This window comes from Panicum virgatum, chromosome 5K, assembly GCF_016808335.1.
Source record: "Panicum virgatum strain AP13 chromosome 5K, P.virgatum_v5, whole genome shotgun sequence".
Taxonomy (NCBI): domain Eukaryota; kingdom Viridiplantae; phylum Streptophyta; class Magnoliopsida; order Poales; family Poaceae; genus Panicum; species Panicum virgatum.
Window position 1 is genome coordinate 42,984,115 of NC_053140.1, and position 16,610 is coordinate 43,000,724.

The 16,610-nt window shown below is 50.6% G+C and overlaps 2 protein-coding genes across 2 annotated transcripts; both read left to right on the plus strand.

Annotated features, from left to right (window-relative positions):
* Positions 1–332: 332 nt before the first annotated feature.
* LOC120710122 lies at positions 333–3,410 on the plus strand. Its single transcript, XM_039995790.1, has 4 exons — positions 333–491; positions 1,161–2,058; positions 3,173–3,261; positions 3,375–3,410. Exons 1-4 carry the CDS (start codon positions 333–335, stop codon positions 3,408–3,410), a joined length of 1,182 nt encoding a protein of 393 aa, XP_039851724.1.
* Positions 3,411–13,743: 10,333 nt separating this feature from the next.
* On the plus strand, positions 13,744–15,968 carry LOC120710096. The gene has a single exon (XM_039995755.1). It carries the CDS (start codon positions 13,966–13,968, stop codon positions 14,380–14,382), a length of 417 nt encoding a protein of 138 aa, XP_039851689.1. The 5' UTR covers positions 13,744–13,965; the 3' UTR covers positions 14,383–15,968.
* Positions 15,969–16,610: the final 642 nt, after the last annotated feature.

Genomic DNA, 16,610 nt, shown 5'->3' on the forward strand with positions numbered 1-16,610 from the left:
GACGTCGTTCAAACGTGTGCGTCGGATCAACCGATGATATATACCTTGCTTGGTTCTTGCACTGCTTTCGTGCAATTCCTTCCGCACTCGATCGCTTTGGTTCCTAGGCTTGTTTTGTGTTAGTGTAGCTTCCTTGTAGCTACTCTGCACATCGCCTAGAACTCTGGGGTTGGGGTGCACTCTTGAATTGTGAGCCGAAATTTTTGATCGTGATAATTTTCGAAGGCTCCCATTCACCCCCCCCTCTGGTCGCATTTCTCGGTCCTACAATTGGTATCAGAGCCGGGACGGTTTCTCTATAGTCTTCTCCGGTTCGAAACCGTTGTGCGACCATGGGTTCACCGGGCAAACCCCCGATCTTCGATGGATCCGATTACGACTATTGGAAGGTGCGCATGCGTGCCTATCTTTTGAGTCTAGGTTCCGAGGTCTGGGAGATTTGCGTGGACCCTGATTATGTGAACCTTGCGGTTCGCACGACCGAGCTTCAGGTTAGGAGACATGAGGTCAATAGCAAGGCGTACAACGCTCTCATAGCCTGTCTTTCTCGTCCCGAGTTCGATCGTGTCAGCGACCTTCTCACAGCTCGGGAGATCTGGACACGGTTGGCCAATTTCCATGAAGGAACCAACCATGTCAAGTCGAGGCTGTATGAGACTCACCGGCGGGAGTACGAGAACTTTTCTCAGTTGCCGGGTGAGAGCATCGACATCATGTTCAGTCGTTTTCAGTCGATTGTGAACAAGGTGCGTGCGAACCAGCCACAGGGCACCCAGGCCTACTCCGATCATGAGAAGGCTATGAAGCTTCTCTACGCTCTTGATCGCAAGGTCTGGGAGGTGAAGGTCCAGACTATCATAGAGTCTGCTAGCTATGAGACCCTCACGGTGGATGAGCTGTTCAGTAAGCTCAAGGCTTCGGAGGTGGAGAAGCTCTCTCGAGCTAAGATGGAAGGCAATCATGCTGATGCCTCCGCCTCCAAGTCTATGGCCCTGGTAGGCAACTCTGGAGCTAACCCTGATCCTTCTCTTGGAGGTTTTTGCTTGTCTTCTCTTGTGTCTGTGACAGATGAGCAGCTGGAGGTGCTGGGAAACGAGGAGCTTGCATTGATCATCCACAAGTTCCAGCGTGCCTTCAACAACAGACAAGCACGAGCGAAGACCTGCTTCAACTGCGGCAAGACCGGCCACTTCGCCGCTGAGTGCCCCAGGAAGAAGAGTTCCAGGGATGATGACGGCCGCTCCAAGCACGAGGAGTACCGCGAGCACCGCCACAAGCACAAGAGTAGGCACTCCCACAAGAAGAATGGCGGACGTTCCAAGCGGCACCACGAGCGGAAGAAGAAGAACGTCGGCAAGTACAAGGACAAGCAGGCGTTCGTCGCCCAGAGCGAGGATCACTCCTCCACCAGCCAGAGTTCGACGTCTTCGTCCTCATCCAGCTCCAGTGACTCCGACTCACACCACCGCGGTGAAAAGAAGCGGAGCTCCAAGATGAAGGCCACAGAGGGCTTCACTGGCCTTTGCCTCCATGCTGGGAAGGCGGCCGGTCTCTGCACCATGGCCATCGACTCCGACGCCGACGGAACTCCTTCCACTACTGCAAAGCTTGCACCTCAGCTAGAGTCAAGCTCTGAGGTACGTCCTGAGCACCCCACTCCTGAGGAGTTGGAGGATCTTTACACTGCTTTAGATAATCAGGATTTGATCATTAAGGATGCTAAGAGGCAGTTTAGGGCGTTGAGACAGGAGCTGAAGGAAGCTAAGTTAGCTTTAGAGATTGCTCAGTCTGCCCCCGTAGTGGAGGATTGTGTTGAGGAGGATGAGTGCAGTCAGTGCATCGGTTTGATGTCTGACCTGTCCGAGCTCAGGAGCAAGTATGATGAGAACTTGCTCAAGCTCGAGGAGGGCAAGAAGGCCATGGATGAGCTCAAATCCCGGCCTACCCTCTTGGGTGCTTGCAAGGAGTGCCCAGCACTTAGAGAAGAGCTTAAGGAGAAGAATGTTGCTTTGAGGAAGTTGGAGAAATCCGCAGTTCCTAGCTCTTGCTCTGCTGATTGTACTGTGTGCCCAAGCCTGATCTCTGAGCTTGAGGAGGCACGGAAGGACAAGACCCGGATGGAGGAGGAGAACTCCCACCTTCGGGAGATTCTCAGTTGGGTGTCCGCCCGCGAGCCTCAGTTGGGCATGATGGTTCAGCAGTTTAAGCGTCCTGATGGTGTTGGGGTTGGTTTTGCTTTTACTCCTGCTGACTTTGTCCAACCCTATGGTAAGATTGGTGAGATACATGAGCCGAGTGTGAATGTACTCTCTTCCACAGCTTCACCAGTTCCTAAGCCAGCACCAGTTAAGGACGGAATCCTCACTGAGCCACCTAAAGCTCCACCTAAAAATCCAGTGTGGGTTCCCAAACCTAACCATCTCAAGAACCGACTGGATACACTCCCTCCTAGTGGTAAGCCAATTCCTAAGCCCAAGGTGAGGACTCAGCCCCCCAGAATTCCTCAGAGAGCCCCAGCTTCTACACCACAGCCTACACACAAGAGAGAGCCTTACCTGTGTGAGTGGTGCGAAAGGGAGGGTCACTTGGCAGAATTTTGCTTCCGGAGGTTGAGGTTTGAGCGCAGGCAGTCTGAGAGGCGCGCTCCGGAAGTGTTCCACCAGGCTACAGGTGGACACACTCCAGCTCGACGTGGGCAGAGGCGGGATGCCAGGCCACGTCGTGTAGGTGGAGGAGGGGGAGGCGGTGGTGGTTACCGTGCTCCTGTTGGTGGTTTCGCCGGCCCTGTTCCACACCGTGCCTTCGGTGGTAGTCAGCGAGGCCGAAGCTTTGGTGGTGGAGGCGCACCACGTTTTCCTCAGCGTGGTGGTCGCCAGCCACAGTTTTCGTTTGAGGATACTTACCCTGCTTTCGAGCAGATGGCACGACACTGGTTTGCTTCTTTCTGTGCTAACCCCAGTGTCGGGCCATTTGCCCGCTCTTTTTCTTCTTACTGAGCAGGACACTCGAGGCCTGGAGGACATATGGCTCATGGACTCCGGTTGTTCGCGCCACATGACCGGAAGTCACAGATGGTTCTCCAGCCTCACCCCGATGAAGGACAAAGAGTACATCACCTTCGGGGATAACAGCAGAGGAAAGGTACGTGGAGTTGGCGCTATTCGGATTTCAGATGACTTCACCTTGAGAGAAGTTGCTCTTGTTGATAAGCTGGGTTTTAATCTGCTCTCTGTTTCACAACTTCTTGATGATGGGTTTGAAGTGAGTTTTAAGAGAGGTTGCTCGCGTGTTCTTGATTCCAGAGGTGATTTTGTTTGCGGCATTGTTCCTTTTGGTCGTGTGTTTCGCATTGACTTTTCTGGATCTTATTCTAGCAACTCTCACTGTCTGGTGACTGGTCAGTCTTCTGAGCTTTGGAAGTGGCATAGGAGGCTTGGTCACTTGAGTTTTGACCTACTAGTTAGGCTCAGCTCACTTGATTTGATCCGAGGATTGCCCAAGCTTAAGTTGGACAAGGACCTTGTGTGTCACCCGTGTCGTCACGGGAAGATGGTTTCCCTTCCGCACCCATCTGTAAATCAAGTGATGACATCGCACCCTGGCGAGCTTCTTCACATGGACACCGTTGGTCCTGCTCGCGTGCGCTCTATTGGTGGGAAGTGGTACATTCTTGTGATCGTTGACGACTTCTCTCGGTACTCTTGGGTTTTCTTCTTGGAGACTAAGGATGAGACTTTTCAGCACTTTCGTGATCTTGCTTTGAGGTTACAGAATGAGCTTCCACATGCTATGAGGGCTATCCGCAGTGATAATGGAACTGAATTTAAGAACGCTCGTTTTGATGACTTCTGTCGTGACTTTGGTCTTGATCACCAATACTCCTCTCCTTATGTTCCTCCACAGAATGGCGTGGTTGAACGCAAAAACCGGACCTTAGTGGAAATGGCCAGGACGATGCTCGATGAGCATAGGACTCCTAGGCGTTTTTGGGCCGAAGCAATCAACACCGCATGCTATGTTGCCAACCGCATCTTCCTTCGCTCATTCTTGAAAAAGACTTCGTATGAGTTGCGGTTTGGTCGACAGCCCAGAGTGTCCCACCTGCGTGCTTTTGGTTGCAGATGCTTTGTTCTGAAGGAGGGAAATCTTGATAAGTTCGAGTCTAGGAGCTCTGATGGCATTCTTCTTGGCTATGCTTTTCAATCCAGAGGCTATCGTGTTCTTATTCTTGAGTCTAACCGGATCGTCGAAACTTGTAATGTAACCTTCGACGAGTCCACTCCTTCTTTGTCTGCTTCTTTGGAGTGTGCAGGTGATGATGAGTTTGGCCAGGACATCTTCGAGGATGAGGATGAGCCTGAGGCCTTTGAGGGTGATGGTGGTGTCCCTGCGCCGGCTGCAGGCCCACTTCCTGGAGATTCGAGTTCTGACGACGATGGTGGCCCGCTCCCCACAGCTTCGACTACGGCCGATCCACGTCCAGCTCAAGGTTCTTCCTCCGGGACCCATGTTGAGGGCGGTGGCGAGGCGACTTCGTCAAGAGAAGCACCACGACACATTCAGCGTCGTCATCCACCTCAACAAATGTTAGGTGACCTCAACGAACGAACCACGAGGTCCAAGGTAACAAGTATCGCTGGCTTTGCTCATTCAGCGTTTGTTGCCTCCTTTGAGCCCAAAGATATTGGACATGCTTTATCTGATTCTAACTGGGTCAATGCCATGCATGAGGAGCTAGAAAACTTTGAGCGAAACCAAGTCTGGGTCCTTGTAGAGCCTCCACCAGATTGCCACCCTATAGGTACCAAATGGGTTTTCAAGAACAAACAGGGTGAGGATGGGATGGTTGTGAGAAACAAGGCTAGGTTAGTAGCTCAGGGTTATAGCCAGCAGGAGGGGATAGATTATGAGGAGACCTTTGCACCTGTAGCTCGTTTAGAGGCCATCAGGATCTTTTTAGCCTTTGCAGCTTCGAAGGGGTTCAAGCTGTATCAGATGGATGTTAAGAGTGCCTTTTTGAACGGGTTTATAGAGGAGGAGGTCTATGTGAAGCAACCTCCTGGCTTTGAAAGTCCCAAGTTTCCAGACCGAGTCTTCAAGCTTCAGAAGGCTTTGTATGGTCTGAAGCAAGCCCCTAGAGCCTGGTATGCGAGATTGAGAGCCTTTTTGCTTAAACAGGGGTTTGTCATGGGATCGGTAGATAAGACTTTGTTTCTCCTCAGGCGTGGTGCTGATTTTCTGTTGGTTCAGATTTACGTGGATGACATTATCTTTGGTGGCTCCTCTCACTCTCTTGTTTCTAGTTTTTCTGATGACATGAGCAGGGAGTTTGAGATGTCTATGATGGGTGAGCTTCAGTTCTTCCTCGGGTTGCACATCAAGCAAACCCGGGATGGCACCTTCGTCCACCAGGCCAAGTACACCAAGGACATGCTCAAGAAGTTCGACTTCGGGGACCTCAGTCCCATGCCGACTCCCATGAGCACTTCTACGGCGCTGGATGAGGACACTGAAGGTGTTGCTGTGGACCAGAAGGAGTATAGGAGCATGATCGGCTCGCTCCTGTACTTGACGGCCACCAGACCCGACATCCAGTTCGCGGTCTGTCTCTGCGCGAGGTTCCAGGCTTCTCCGCGCACTTCTCACAGGAACGCTGTGAAGAGGATTTTCAGGTACCTTCGATATACTCCTGAGTTTGGCTTATGGTACTCTTCTTCCTCTTCTCTTGCGTTGGTTGGCTTCTCTGATGCTGATCATGGTGGGTGTCGGATTGATCGCAAGTCGACTTCAGGCACTTGCCAGTTTCTTGGAACTTCTCTTGTGTCTTGGTCTGCCCGCAAGCAAACTAGTGTAGCCCTTTCCACCACAGAAGCCGAATACATAGCTGCTGCTAGTTGTTGCTCCCAGATCCTTTGGATGAGACACACTCTCAGTGATTATGGCCTAACCTATGGCAGAGTTCCCATTTTCATTGACAGCACCTCAGCCATTAGCTTAGCCAAGAACCCCGTCCTACACTCTCGCTCCAAGCATATAGATGTGAGGTTCCACTTTCTGAGAGATCACTATGAGAAGGGTGATGTCGAGCTGACCCATGTGTCCACTGAAAATCAAGTAGCCGACATCTTGACCAAGCCCCTAGAACAAGCCACCTATGCTCGCTTGCGGGGAGAGCTTGGCGTGTGCTACCCATTTTGAGTTGGGTAGGTGTTTTTGTAGTTTAGGTTTTGTTTTTCCTTCTTTTTGCTTTTTCTTGCATTTTGTGTACATACCATCTTGCTTTGCATTTGCTCATATGCATTACACTTGCACTAAGCTTCTCATGTATGAGATCTGCATTTGCTTGTGCCTTGTGCTATGCTATGAGTTGTATATATGCTTTGACCATGAGTAGCTAGCTCCTTTGAATATGTTGTATATTGGCTCTGAGCTTAGCTATTTTATTCTTTGAAAATCATAAAACATGGTCACCTTCTGGATCTGCTACTAGCATGTGTAGGTTTGTATGCTTATGCTATCTTGATCATGCTTAGTGGCTAGGTCCCTTGCTCTCACATGCAACAAGATGCTCTCTTTTCTGTGGAATAGTTTAATTGGTATCTAATTTCAAAAAGTCCAACAATTTGGTTTATCTTGGGTTGCTTTGAGTGAAAAGATCCAGGTGGGATTGCTTGCACCACTGTTCTTGTATCGAGACTGCTCCTCTGGAGAACTTGGACAAGGCTGTGGATGACTGAGAGTGGTGTCTTAAGCTTCCGATGGTCCTTGACCTAGGCTTGGCACATTCGCTAAGTTAAGCGCTTGCAAGCTTTCAACCCCTGGCACCGAAATTTGAAAGTTTTCAATTGGTATCAAGGCTGCTTGAGTGGCAGTTGCTGTGATATGGTTTGGATAGCTCACCTGTATGTTCTTGCTAGCTCTAGCATGCTTGCTTGCCTTCTAGTATGCTAGGTCCTTTATGGTGATGCTTTTCTTTTACACATGACAAATGCTTGCTCATGATCTGTATAGATATATTCTTATGAGCTTCTTCATGCATTGTCTTTGTATATGCACCCTCATAAGCTGTGCTGATTTGACCCTTGCAAATGCTCTTGTTCTGTACCTGGAAGCTTTTAGGCACGCATGCACTTCAGGGCATATTTCCAGGGGGAGCATCTAGGCAGGGGGAGTTTCCTTGACGTGTGCCTTGTCAACAAGGGGGAGAGAATGTTGTTTTTTGTCTCACCTTAGGGGTTAGGGTGAAATTTCTTGATCCTTGTCCAAAGGGGGAGAGTTTGTTTGTTTGATCTCAGGGAGAGATTCAGACTTTGAGTGTGCACACATCGGGGGAGAGTTGCATAGTGAGGGGGAGCTGCATTTCAGGGGGAGTTTTTGAGCTTTCTCATGCTCTTTACTGGTTGCGTTGAGCTTGGCCTCTTTCTGGAGGAACCAGATTTGCACATGCTTGGCTGTGTTGAGCCTTGCCTCTTTCTTGAGGGGTCAAGCATGTTTTGGAGTCAGTGCGTCGAGCCGTTGCCCTTGTCTTAGGGGCTGACTCTTTTGGTTTTGCTATCTTCAAGTGATCTTTTCTTGCTTTCATTGGCTTTTGGTCACTGAGATAGTTCTCTCTTGTTTTCTATTTCTTTTTGGTTATCCTTTGTGTTCACCAGTGCCCGTGTGGGGTGTGGTGTTGACAATGCACTCATCAAGGGGGAGATTGAGAGGCAGTGGAGGCCTGCTCCTTAGTGTGATGAGTGATTGTCAACATGTGGAGTGGACTAACAGTGTGTAGTCGCGACTCTGTGGAGATTGCGCCAGTTCTTGGGCTGTGGTGTGCAGGTACACGGATGGCGCGGTTGCAGCGAGATGGTTTGGACAAGAGCGTGGCGCGTGCCGATGCACCATGCGGCGGCGTTGCGGTGGCAGGGAGCTCGACGACCATGCGAAGGCGGGAGACCTTGCGGTGGCGTTGGAGACCCGACCGGATGACCGTGCGGTGGAGAAGGGCGGCCCAGATGCTTGGGCCACTGCTGGGCCGCGAGGCGATCCACTCCTGGCGCCAAGGCGGGACGGCGTGGAGTTTGTTGGTACCTCGGGAAAAACCAACGGCAGGATGCGTCGACGTTGGCCAAGTCGAAGAGGTTTCGGCGGGAGGTCGAACACGTGGCGTCATCGGGCTTGGCGGGTGTGCCTGGAAACATCACGCGGGAAGGTTTCGCGGTTCCTCCAAAACCGCACCCGAACTCGGATTCGGCAGTTTTCCCAAAACTGCCCCCGCGAAGATTCCAGAAGGACGCGTGGCGACATCGGGAAGATTGCGTCGGGTCGAAGCAAACTACTCCAAGTCGTCGCAGCCGTCGGATGATCTTCAATGTATCTTTTCCAGTTTTGCCCCTAAGGGCCTTGTAGTTTAATTTCAGCACTTAGGGGTAGTCTAGTCATTAGAGGATGGCTTGGAGAGAAAGGAAAAGTGGGAGGGCAGCTGGCCTGGCTAGTAAAAAGGGAGGCGCCCTCCCTGGGTTGCTGAGCGCTGGACATAACAGAAGAAGCAAGCCAGGCGCCACCTCTCCTCTCTGTTCTTCTTCTCCCCTTCCATCTCTAGGATTCTAGCAATGGATTTTTGAAGAACTTGTAAGGAGATCTTGTGGGAAAGGAGGCCCATCCCTCCTTGTGCCCTCGGGGCTTTGAAATCAAGGTTCGTTTCATGTTCATCTGAGCTCTACATGCATGAATCATCCTTGTTCTTGATTTCTTCGTGTTGGTGAGTCTACCACTTGTTGCCGTAGTTCTTGAAGCTCTTCTTAGCGACTAGAATCATCATAGTCTTGTGCTAAAACTCATCTAGATCGTGAGCCTTCAAGAACTCAGTTTTGGAAAATTCCTGAAAACCCCGTTCTTCCTCGGTTCTTCGTCGATTCCTCTCAAACCATGGAGTAGATCGTCGATTCTTTTTGTGAGTAGGCTCACAAGGTCTTTGTGAGTGTGTCTGCAAATTTTGAAGAACTTTCGACCTGTTTTGATCGATCAATCTTCGAGTTTTTGGTCGTGCCGAGAGGAAAACAGAGGTTCTGCGCTCGGGCAGGATTTTTCCTTAACGCCGGTTGAACCGACGCTGGCGTTCCTGAGCGTCGGATCAACCGGTGAGTGCTTTTGTCACGGGTTAGGGTTTTTGGGGTTTATGTGTGATTGCACCGGTGCTTTGATCTCCCCGACGTCGGTTTAACCGGCGGTACTATTTTGGTTCGCAGTTTTGGGCGTTTGACCGACGTATAGGGTTTTGCCTACGTCGGATCAACCGGTGTTCATTGCTTGGTCTGGTGCATTTTGTTGATCCTCTGGACAACTGCACCGACGTGAGTTTGCGATTTTGTCGGTTTAACCGACGTTCGATCACCGGTTTAACCGACGAGGTTCAAAACCCAGCGTCGGTTCAACCGGTGCTCACTGGTTGTTTGCTGCAGGCTCTGTATCACCGGTTGAACCGACGTCGTTCAAACGTGTGCGTCGGATCAACCGATGATATATACCTTGCTTGGTTCTTGCACTGCTTTCGTGCAATTCCTTCCGCACTCGATCGCTTTGGTTCCTAGGCTTGTTTTGTGTTAGTGTAGCTTCCTTGTAGCTACTCTGCACATCGCCTAGAACTCTGGGGTTGGGGTGCACTCTTGAATTGTGAGCCGAAATTTTTGATCGTGATAATTTTCGAAGGCTCCCATTCACCCCCCCCTCTGGTCGCATTTCTCGGTCCTACAGTTTTAGCTGTGTGGTTGATGATGCTGATTATCTGGACTGGGCCTACTCACTTACTTGTCGCCTAAATACACTGGCCTGATTCCACCAGAGGCCCACATTATTGGAGAACTGGATAAAAGTCAGTCAGCCCAAGAAGGCAATAAGAAATGCAAGCCCATAAAGCAAAATGACACAGGGGCGCGCGCGCGATAGAGAGACTAAAAAAAAAGTTGAGATCCTCTCAAACGAAAAAGAAACAAGTGGGCTGGGCTTACGCGACCCACTTACACGTTACGCCGAGAGAGATCTGGTAGCCCAAATTTGTCACTGACACGATTTCTTTAACCCGCCCGGTGGCGAAAGGATCTTTTTCATTTTTATATTTAAAAAATTTAAAATTTCAAAAATATATGGCCGTTTTGAAAAATTTCAAAACTATACCCCTGTCGCCCCCTGCCTGGGCGACAGGGGGCTGTCGCCCACTGGCTGGCGACAGGACCTAAATGTAAAAAAAATTACATTTAGGTCCTGGCGCCTAGGACGCATTAAACAGCGAACTTGTAAAATCGATATAAAATCGTAGAAAAATCGGAAAAATACAAACTTAACTGTTCTGGATTCTATGAAACAAGATCTACAACTTTTATTATATAAAATTTTTTATTTGATCAATGTATCTTGCTCTATTTTAAATACTAATTTAATGCACTTTTATTTAAATCCCAAGATCCATCCTTTGGATGCATGTCATCTTTGGCCAGAATGTTGCATATGGTGAGCATAGGCTTGTAAAAAGTTGGTAGGCCCAGAAAACATTTCTAGAATAAGCTTTTAAATTAAATCTTGCAATATGTCTAGTTTAAATGGTTTATTTATCCATGTTGCTATACTGAGTTTTAGAAGCCATAAATTTTAATATTTCCTAAGAGCTATAAAAAAGTTTGGTAAATTTTAGATAAGCACAACTAGACCAAATGAATTATTTCAAATTTTTCTAGGTACAAGAACTATTTTTCTTGATTTAGTGCATTTACCTTAGTCATAATTCATTTGGTCTAGCTGTGCTTATCTAAAATTTACCAAACTTTTTTTATAGCTCTTAGGAAATAAAATAATGGTACTGTAAAAGTTATGGTTTCTAAAACTCAGTATAGCAGTATGGATAAATAACCCATTTAAACTAGACATATTGCAAGATTTAATTTAAAAGCTTATTCTAGAAATATTTTCTGGGCCTACCAATTTTTTACAAGCCTATGTTCACCATATGCAACACTCTGGCCAAAGATGACAAGCATCCAAAGGATGGATCTTGGGATTTAAATAAAAGTGCATTAAATTGCTATTTAAAATAGAGCAAGATACATTGATCAAATAAAAAATTTTATATAACAAAAGTTGTAGATCTTGTTTCATAGAATCCAGAACAGTTGAGTTTGTATTTTTCCGATTTTTCTACGATTTTATATCGATTTTACAAGTTCGCTGTTTAATGCGTCCTGGGCGCCAGGACCTAAATGTAATTTTTTTTATGTTTAGGTCCTGTCGCCCAGCCAGTGGGCGACATGCCCCCTGTCGCCCAGACAGGGGTATAGTTTTGAAATTTTTCAAAACGGCCATATATTTTTGAAATTTTAAATTTTTTTAAATATAAAAATGAAAAAGATCCGTGGCGAAAGAAGAAATGCAGGCCATGATGAGGCCATGAGCCCATGACGTGTGCGCTGGTGCCAGAGCGCGTACGCTAGCTGTGAGACTCGTAAATACGGCACATATTCGATTCGACAGCTCGGTTCCACAGGAGACTTTCGCGCGTGTTCGTCGCACGCTCATCAGGTCGCTGGTCTCGCTCTCGGCCGCAGCTGGTGATTCTTCTGGGCTGCTGGCACAGCAGCGGACTGCACGGAAACGAACGGCCGTGGCTCTCCGATCCCAGAGGCTCCCAGCTGAGCTAAGCTATCGCGATGCGTGCCGTCCGCTGCTAGCGATCGGGGTTCGCCGCGTTTACGTGCGTGACGGACTCTGAAGGTTCCCGCTCCAGGAGCTGCGGCTGGCCGGCTGCACAGCCACAAGCCTGAGAGGAGGCCCCGGGTTGACCCGACCTGGCAGAGATTCTTCGGCGCTAGCTGCTCGAATGGCGGGCACGGGCCGGCTGCGCCAGAGATTCGACATTTTCGAGTCTGCGTTCAAATGATTGTGACGGGCGGCGGCTGAGTCGCGGTCGGATTGACGCTGCGCGATTCGTTGCTTGCTTCCAGAACCTGGGCTACTGTTTGTGTGTTGATTATATAGTTGGCACCTAACAGTTTTGCTTACGCTCAAAGTTAGCGGCGTCCTGTTACCGGCATCGAGTTCGAGACAGAGCGATGGAGGCCAGATAGAGTCGCCTGATCGTCAACCCAGCAGCCGCAGAGAGATTTTCGCACACCTCCACAGAACGGTCGGAAGAACGCATGTGATGTGACGCCCCCACTCCGATCCCGGCCGTCTCCGGAGGTCACTATAGCATATGTTTCGTTGTTACTTGATTATTAATATTCAGTCATAAATTAATTGGTATTATTAGATTCATTTCGTAAAAATCAGTTAGACTATGTAATTAATTATTTTTTCTAACTATATTTAATATTTCATATATATATTTGAAAATTTGATGTGACGGATACTATAGAAAAAAGTTGGGGTAACTAAACGCTGCCACACCCTTGAATTGCTGTTGGTTCCAGCTGCCGATCGAGGCACATCCGTCCATCACGATGCCACGCGCCCACGCACGATACCCGCCCAAAGTCTAGCTGAAGGGGACGTCGGCGTCGTGCCAGTGTTTTTCAGCAGCAGCAGCTTCTAGCTGACAGCTGTGCGATTGATCAGCGGGCGGGTAGCAGGGGTTTAATGGTCGCATCACTGGCCACCGGCGTGCAGGTGTAACGACCTTCCAGCGACGGCCAACGGTCTGAATCATGCGCAGCACTGTAGCACTGTGCGTGCTGCAAACAACTGGTGATGACAGTTGCTTCCGTTTCTTTTTAAACAAAACTGCCTCCGTTTTGCTGGACCTTTTATCGGAGCCGCCGCTGTCGTGGTTCCACTTTTTTTTTTCAGGCGTGCATAAACTGCTGGCCGATCGAGGCAGAAGGAGCCAGGGTGCAGGCAACCGCTACCAAGGCGCACTGTTTCGAGCCTCGAGCCCTTGCCCAGCGGTTCTCGCCGCTGCTCGAGGCTACCACTACCAACCCAGCCGCGCCCTGAATTTTCAGACCATGCGCCGCCAAGCCATTCAACTCGTCTTCAAATTTCGAACTGGACACTCCCTCCACCTTCCTCTACAACCCGCTGCTTGGCTTCTATTAAAAAAAATTTGTAGGACTGTGTGTCATTAGGACAGAGGGCGGAAAAATTTCAAGACGATGTATCATCTTGATATATTAAATTTGAAATTAATAAAGTTTTTCTTTTGAAAAAAAAACTCCCGCTGACTGCTAGCGGACCGCCCCGCACGGGCCAAGTGCCGCACGCCCTTTTCCGTTCAGATCCGTCCTCACGTTCCTTTTCTCTCACCCAGGCAAACAGAACCAAGAGAAAAACAGCAAAAGAAGATCAAGCACCTTGCAAGTCTAGAACCGCACGACTTTCAGACCTCTTTTTCCGTCTTCGATGACCAGTAACCGCTCCGAGATCTTTTTTCTCCTTAATTTCGGTTTGAAAGTCTGGCATCTAGAGCAAGATTCTGTTTTTATGAGATATTGTTACTTTGACAGCTTCTGGAAGGTCACGAGTTTATATGCTTACGTTGACCGCGTGTCATCGAATCACTGCACGTATAGTATATCTCCAGAAATACGGGGGTATAAGTACGTATTAATCACTTTTTTAAAACTTTTTTTTTGCTGTCTCGTGATACCAAAGTTCGAAACCGAGCCAGCAACATGACACCAGGCGATAAGCTGTACTCCTTGTCCTTGTACATAAAGGAGGCGGTGTACGTATAGACCCCTGCTCCAGGGTGCAGAGTGCAAAACCGCCGAGGAGGCTCCGCGCGAAACCGGTCACCTTTATAACCCGGCCCCGGTCGCCACGTCTCCGGCCACCGCACGGCTCGTCTGCAGCGGCACCCGCTGCACGTCGCCTCTCCCACGTCTCCCGTGTCCCGTACTCCCGTCCCGTCCCGTCAAAGAATCTCCTTCACAGACGACTCCTCCGGCTCCCGGCTCCCGGCTCCCCCCCCCCCCCCCCCCCCCCCCCCCGCGGGCCATGGATCACCAGCCGGACATAGAGCCGGCCGAGGCGGCGGTCGGCATCGCCTCCCCGCTGCGGCAGCATTCGGGGTGGCTCCGGCGGATGTACTCGCCCGTTGGCGCACCCGAGCAGGCGGCGGCGGCGGCCGTGGGCGCTGCCAACGGCGACAGGAGGCCGCGGCGGGGCGGGTGGCTGCGGCGGCTGGTGCCGCGGGAGCGCGCGCTGGCGCTGCGACGGCGGTGGAAGGCGCTGAGCGGCGCGCCGTCGAGGCTGGCGGCCGGGCTCCCGCGGTGGAAGCGGGCGGCGGCCGGCGGCGGCTGGGCGCCGGCGCTGCTCGACGCCGCCGCGTTCCGCGTCATGTACGTGGTCGAGGCCGTCGTGCTCGGCCTCGCGCTCTCCTGCTTCTTCTGCTGCTGCGGCTGCCAGATATGAGATGAGATCGCGCGCGCGGCGCCCCGCCCACCCGCCGCCTCAGTTCCTGCTCGCGTTCTTCCGATCCCGCCCGCCGATGCGGCGGGCCTGTAAGTTCCGGCTAATCGCTCCATGATTATTGGCTTTTGCTAGCTGTTCTTGTAAGTTGTAATGGTGTGAAGTTTTCGCCCTCGATTAAGACTAGAAATTTTTCCGCGATCGCTGCTCCGGCTTCATGGTAGCTAGTCGGCGCGCGTCTCGGCGCGCATGGGCGCATTGCTGCCGGGGGACGCGCCCGGCCGCGGCGCTTGCTTGTCTTGCGAACACGGTGTATGCCTTATTGCCGTCAGTGTGTTTGCCGATCCACCGTTGCCTGAATCCTGATGCGCTAGCAAAGATTCCGCCGTTTGCCTGCGAACATGGGTTCCGTAGTCAGAGACGGCGATGGACAGGGCGTGCTGGCGGGCGGGCGCTGGACGACTGCTCGTCAAGGAAGCTAGAGAGTCTCGTCAAGGAAGCTAGAGAGATTATGTCCTGATGTCCATGCATTTTGTTTCGGCAGACGTTTTTCATGTTCCGCGATCTTTGTAACAAATGTGCTCATGAACTTGCTCATGGTGCGTTGGGTTGCGACCCGAGCCACTCACGAGTCTTAGGGCACGTACAACGCCGTCTCTTGCCCCGTCTCTGTGATGGAAATTTTGCAAATCACCCCCCAGCTTGCCCTGCAGACGGCCATCTCGTCGCCTCGCGAGGCGACGCCTCTGTCCCGTTCTCCCAGGCGGAGGAGACGGCCGGCGGCCCGTTGTACGGCTCGTCTTCCCCAGTCGACGAGCAGCTCGGATCCCGTGTGCTCGCGCTCTCCACAATTCCTAGGTCGGCCGTGCGCGCGGGAGTTTCCCCTCGCGCCATATCTGCGAAGCCAGCAGGGAGGAGGATGCCGTGGCTGCCGGCGGGGAGGAGGATGCCACGGGGCGCCGGATCTTGCGTCGTGGCCGCCGGGGAAGGAGGAGGTCAGACCTCGCGCGGTGGCCGCCGCGGGCCACCACAGCGCCGGTGAGCTTGCCTACGGCCATCTTCGCCGCCTCCCCTCCCCTTCTCCGCCCTGGTCGCGGTGGCGGCGGCGTCGACGGAGCAGGCCTTTCGAAAAAAGACATCCCCGGTGACGAGCTCGACACGGACGCCATCGCGATGAGCTTGAGCTGCAGCGCCCCTCGCGCGTCCTCCTCCTGACCTCCACTCGGCGGCACCGGATCTCGGAGGAGGGAGGAGGAGTCACCGGCGTCGAGGAGGAAGAGGGAGTGGAGATCTGCTGGTGCGCAGAGATCCACCAACGGCATCCGTCTTCCCAATCATTATTCGCGTCTGTGTCACCTTCGATTGGCTCATCCTGCGGCATTTGCCCCAACTCAGCAGCTGGGCGATTGAGAGGAGCAGAGGTGCAGGGCATGGTAGTATGAGAGCAATTTTGCATAATTGATATTAGAATATAGATTCATGTCTGCTCAGATTCCTACACTTTACTGAATTTACTATGACAAAGTAAAATCTAATGTTGTTGAAATCTACTACTTAAAATTTCCATTATCATGCATAATCAAACCACACTTATGCAAATTTTATTTTATATCAACTTATCCTACTTACATTTCTGAAGCTTAGTTGTCATTGTAGAGCATCACTGAACCTGATGTGTTAGAGTTCAGAAGTGCTGGATTGCAGTATGTATGTTTTCAGAAGTGCAGGACCCAACTTTTGTTGCCTCTTTGTGACTGGTTAACTGGTGATGTTAATCTCGATGTAGGGGTGAGGTGGTGATGATGTGAGGACACAATTCTGGAAATCGATTACAAATGCAAATGAGTGGTGTATCTCAACTCCGAAGTTCCTATTTTTAAGCAATCGCACATTATTTATAAAAAGGAGTGTGCCACACAATGGTATATAAAAATATATTTGTAGTTGATCTTAGCCACATGCAAAGCATTAAACAGTTTAGAGACGGACATTTTCTTTGTGGGTTGTATGAGCTGTCTTTATATTTGTTTGTACGATAAATTCGAGGACCTAGAGACTACCTGCCGTCTGCGGGTTGTACATGCGCTTAGGTCTTAGCTAGGTGATGGAAGTAGTTCACGAGGTAAAATATAAACAAAATGATACGCCGATTTCTTCAGGTCTCATCAATTATAAGAAACATCATGACCCCAGTTAATTGCGTTAGGTAATCAGTTGATTATCTTGTGTAA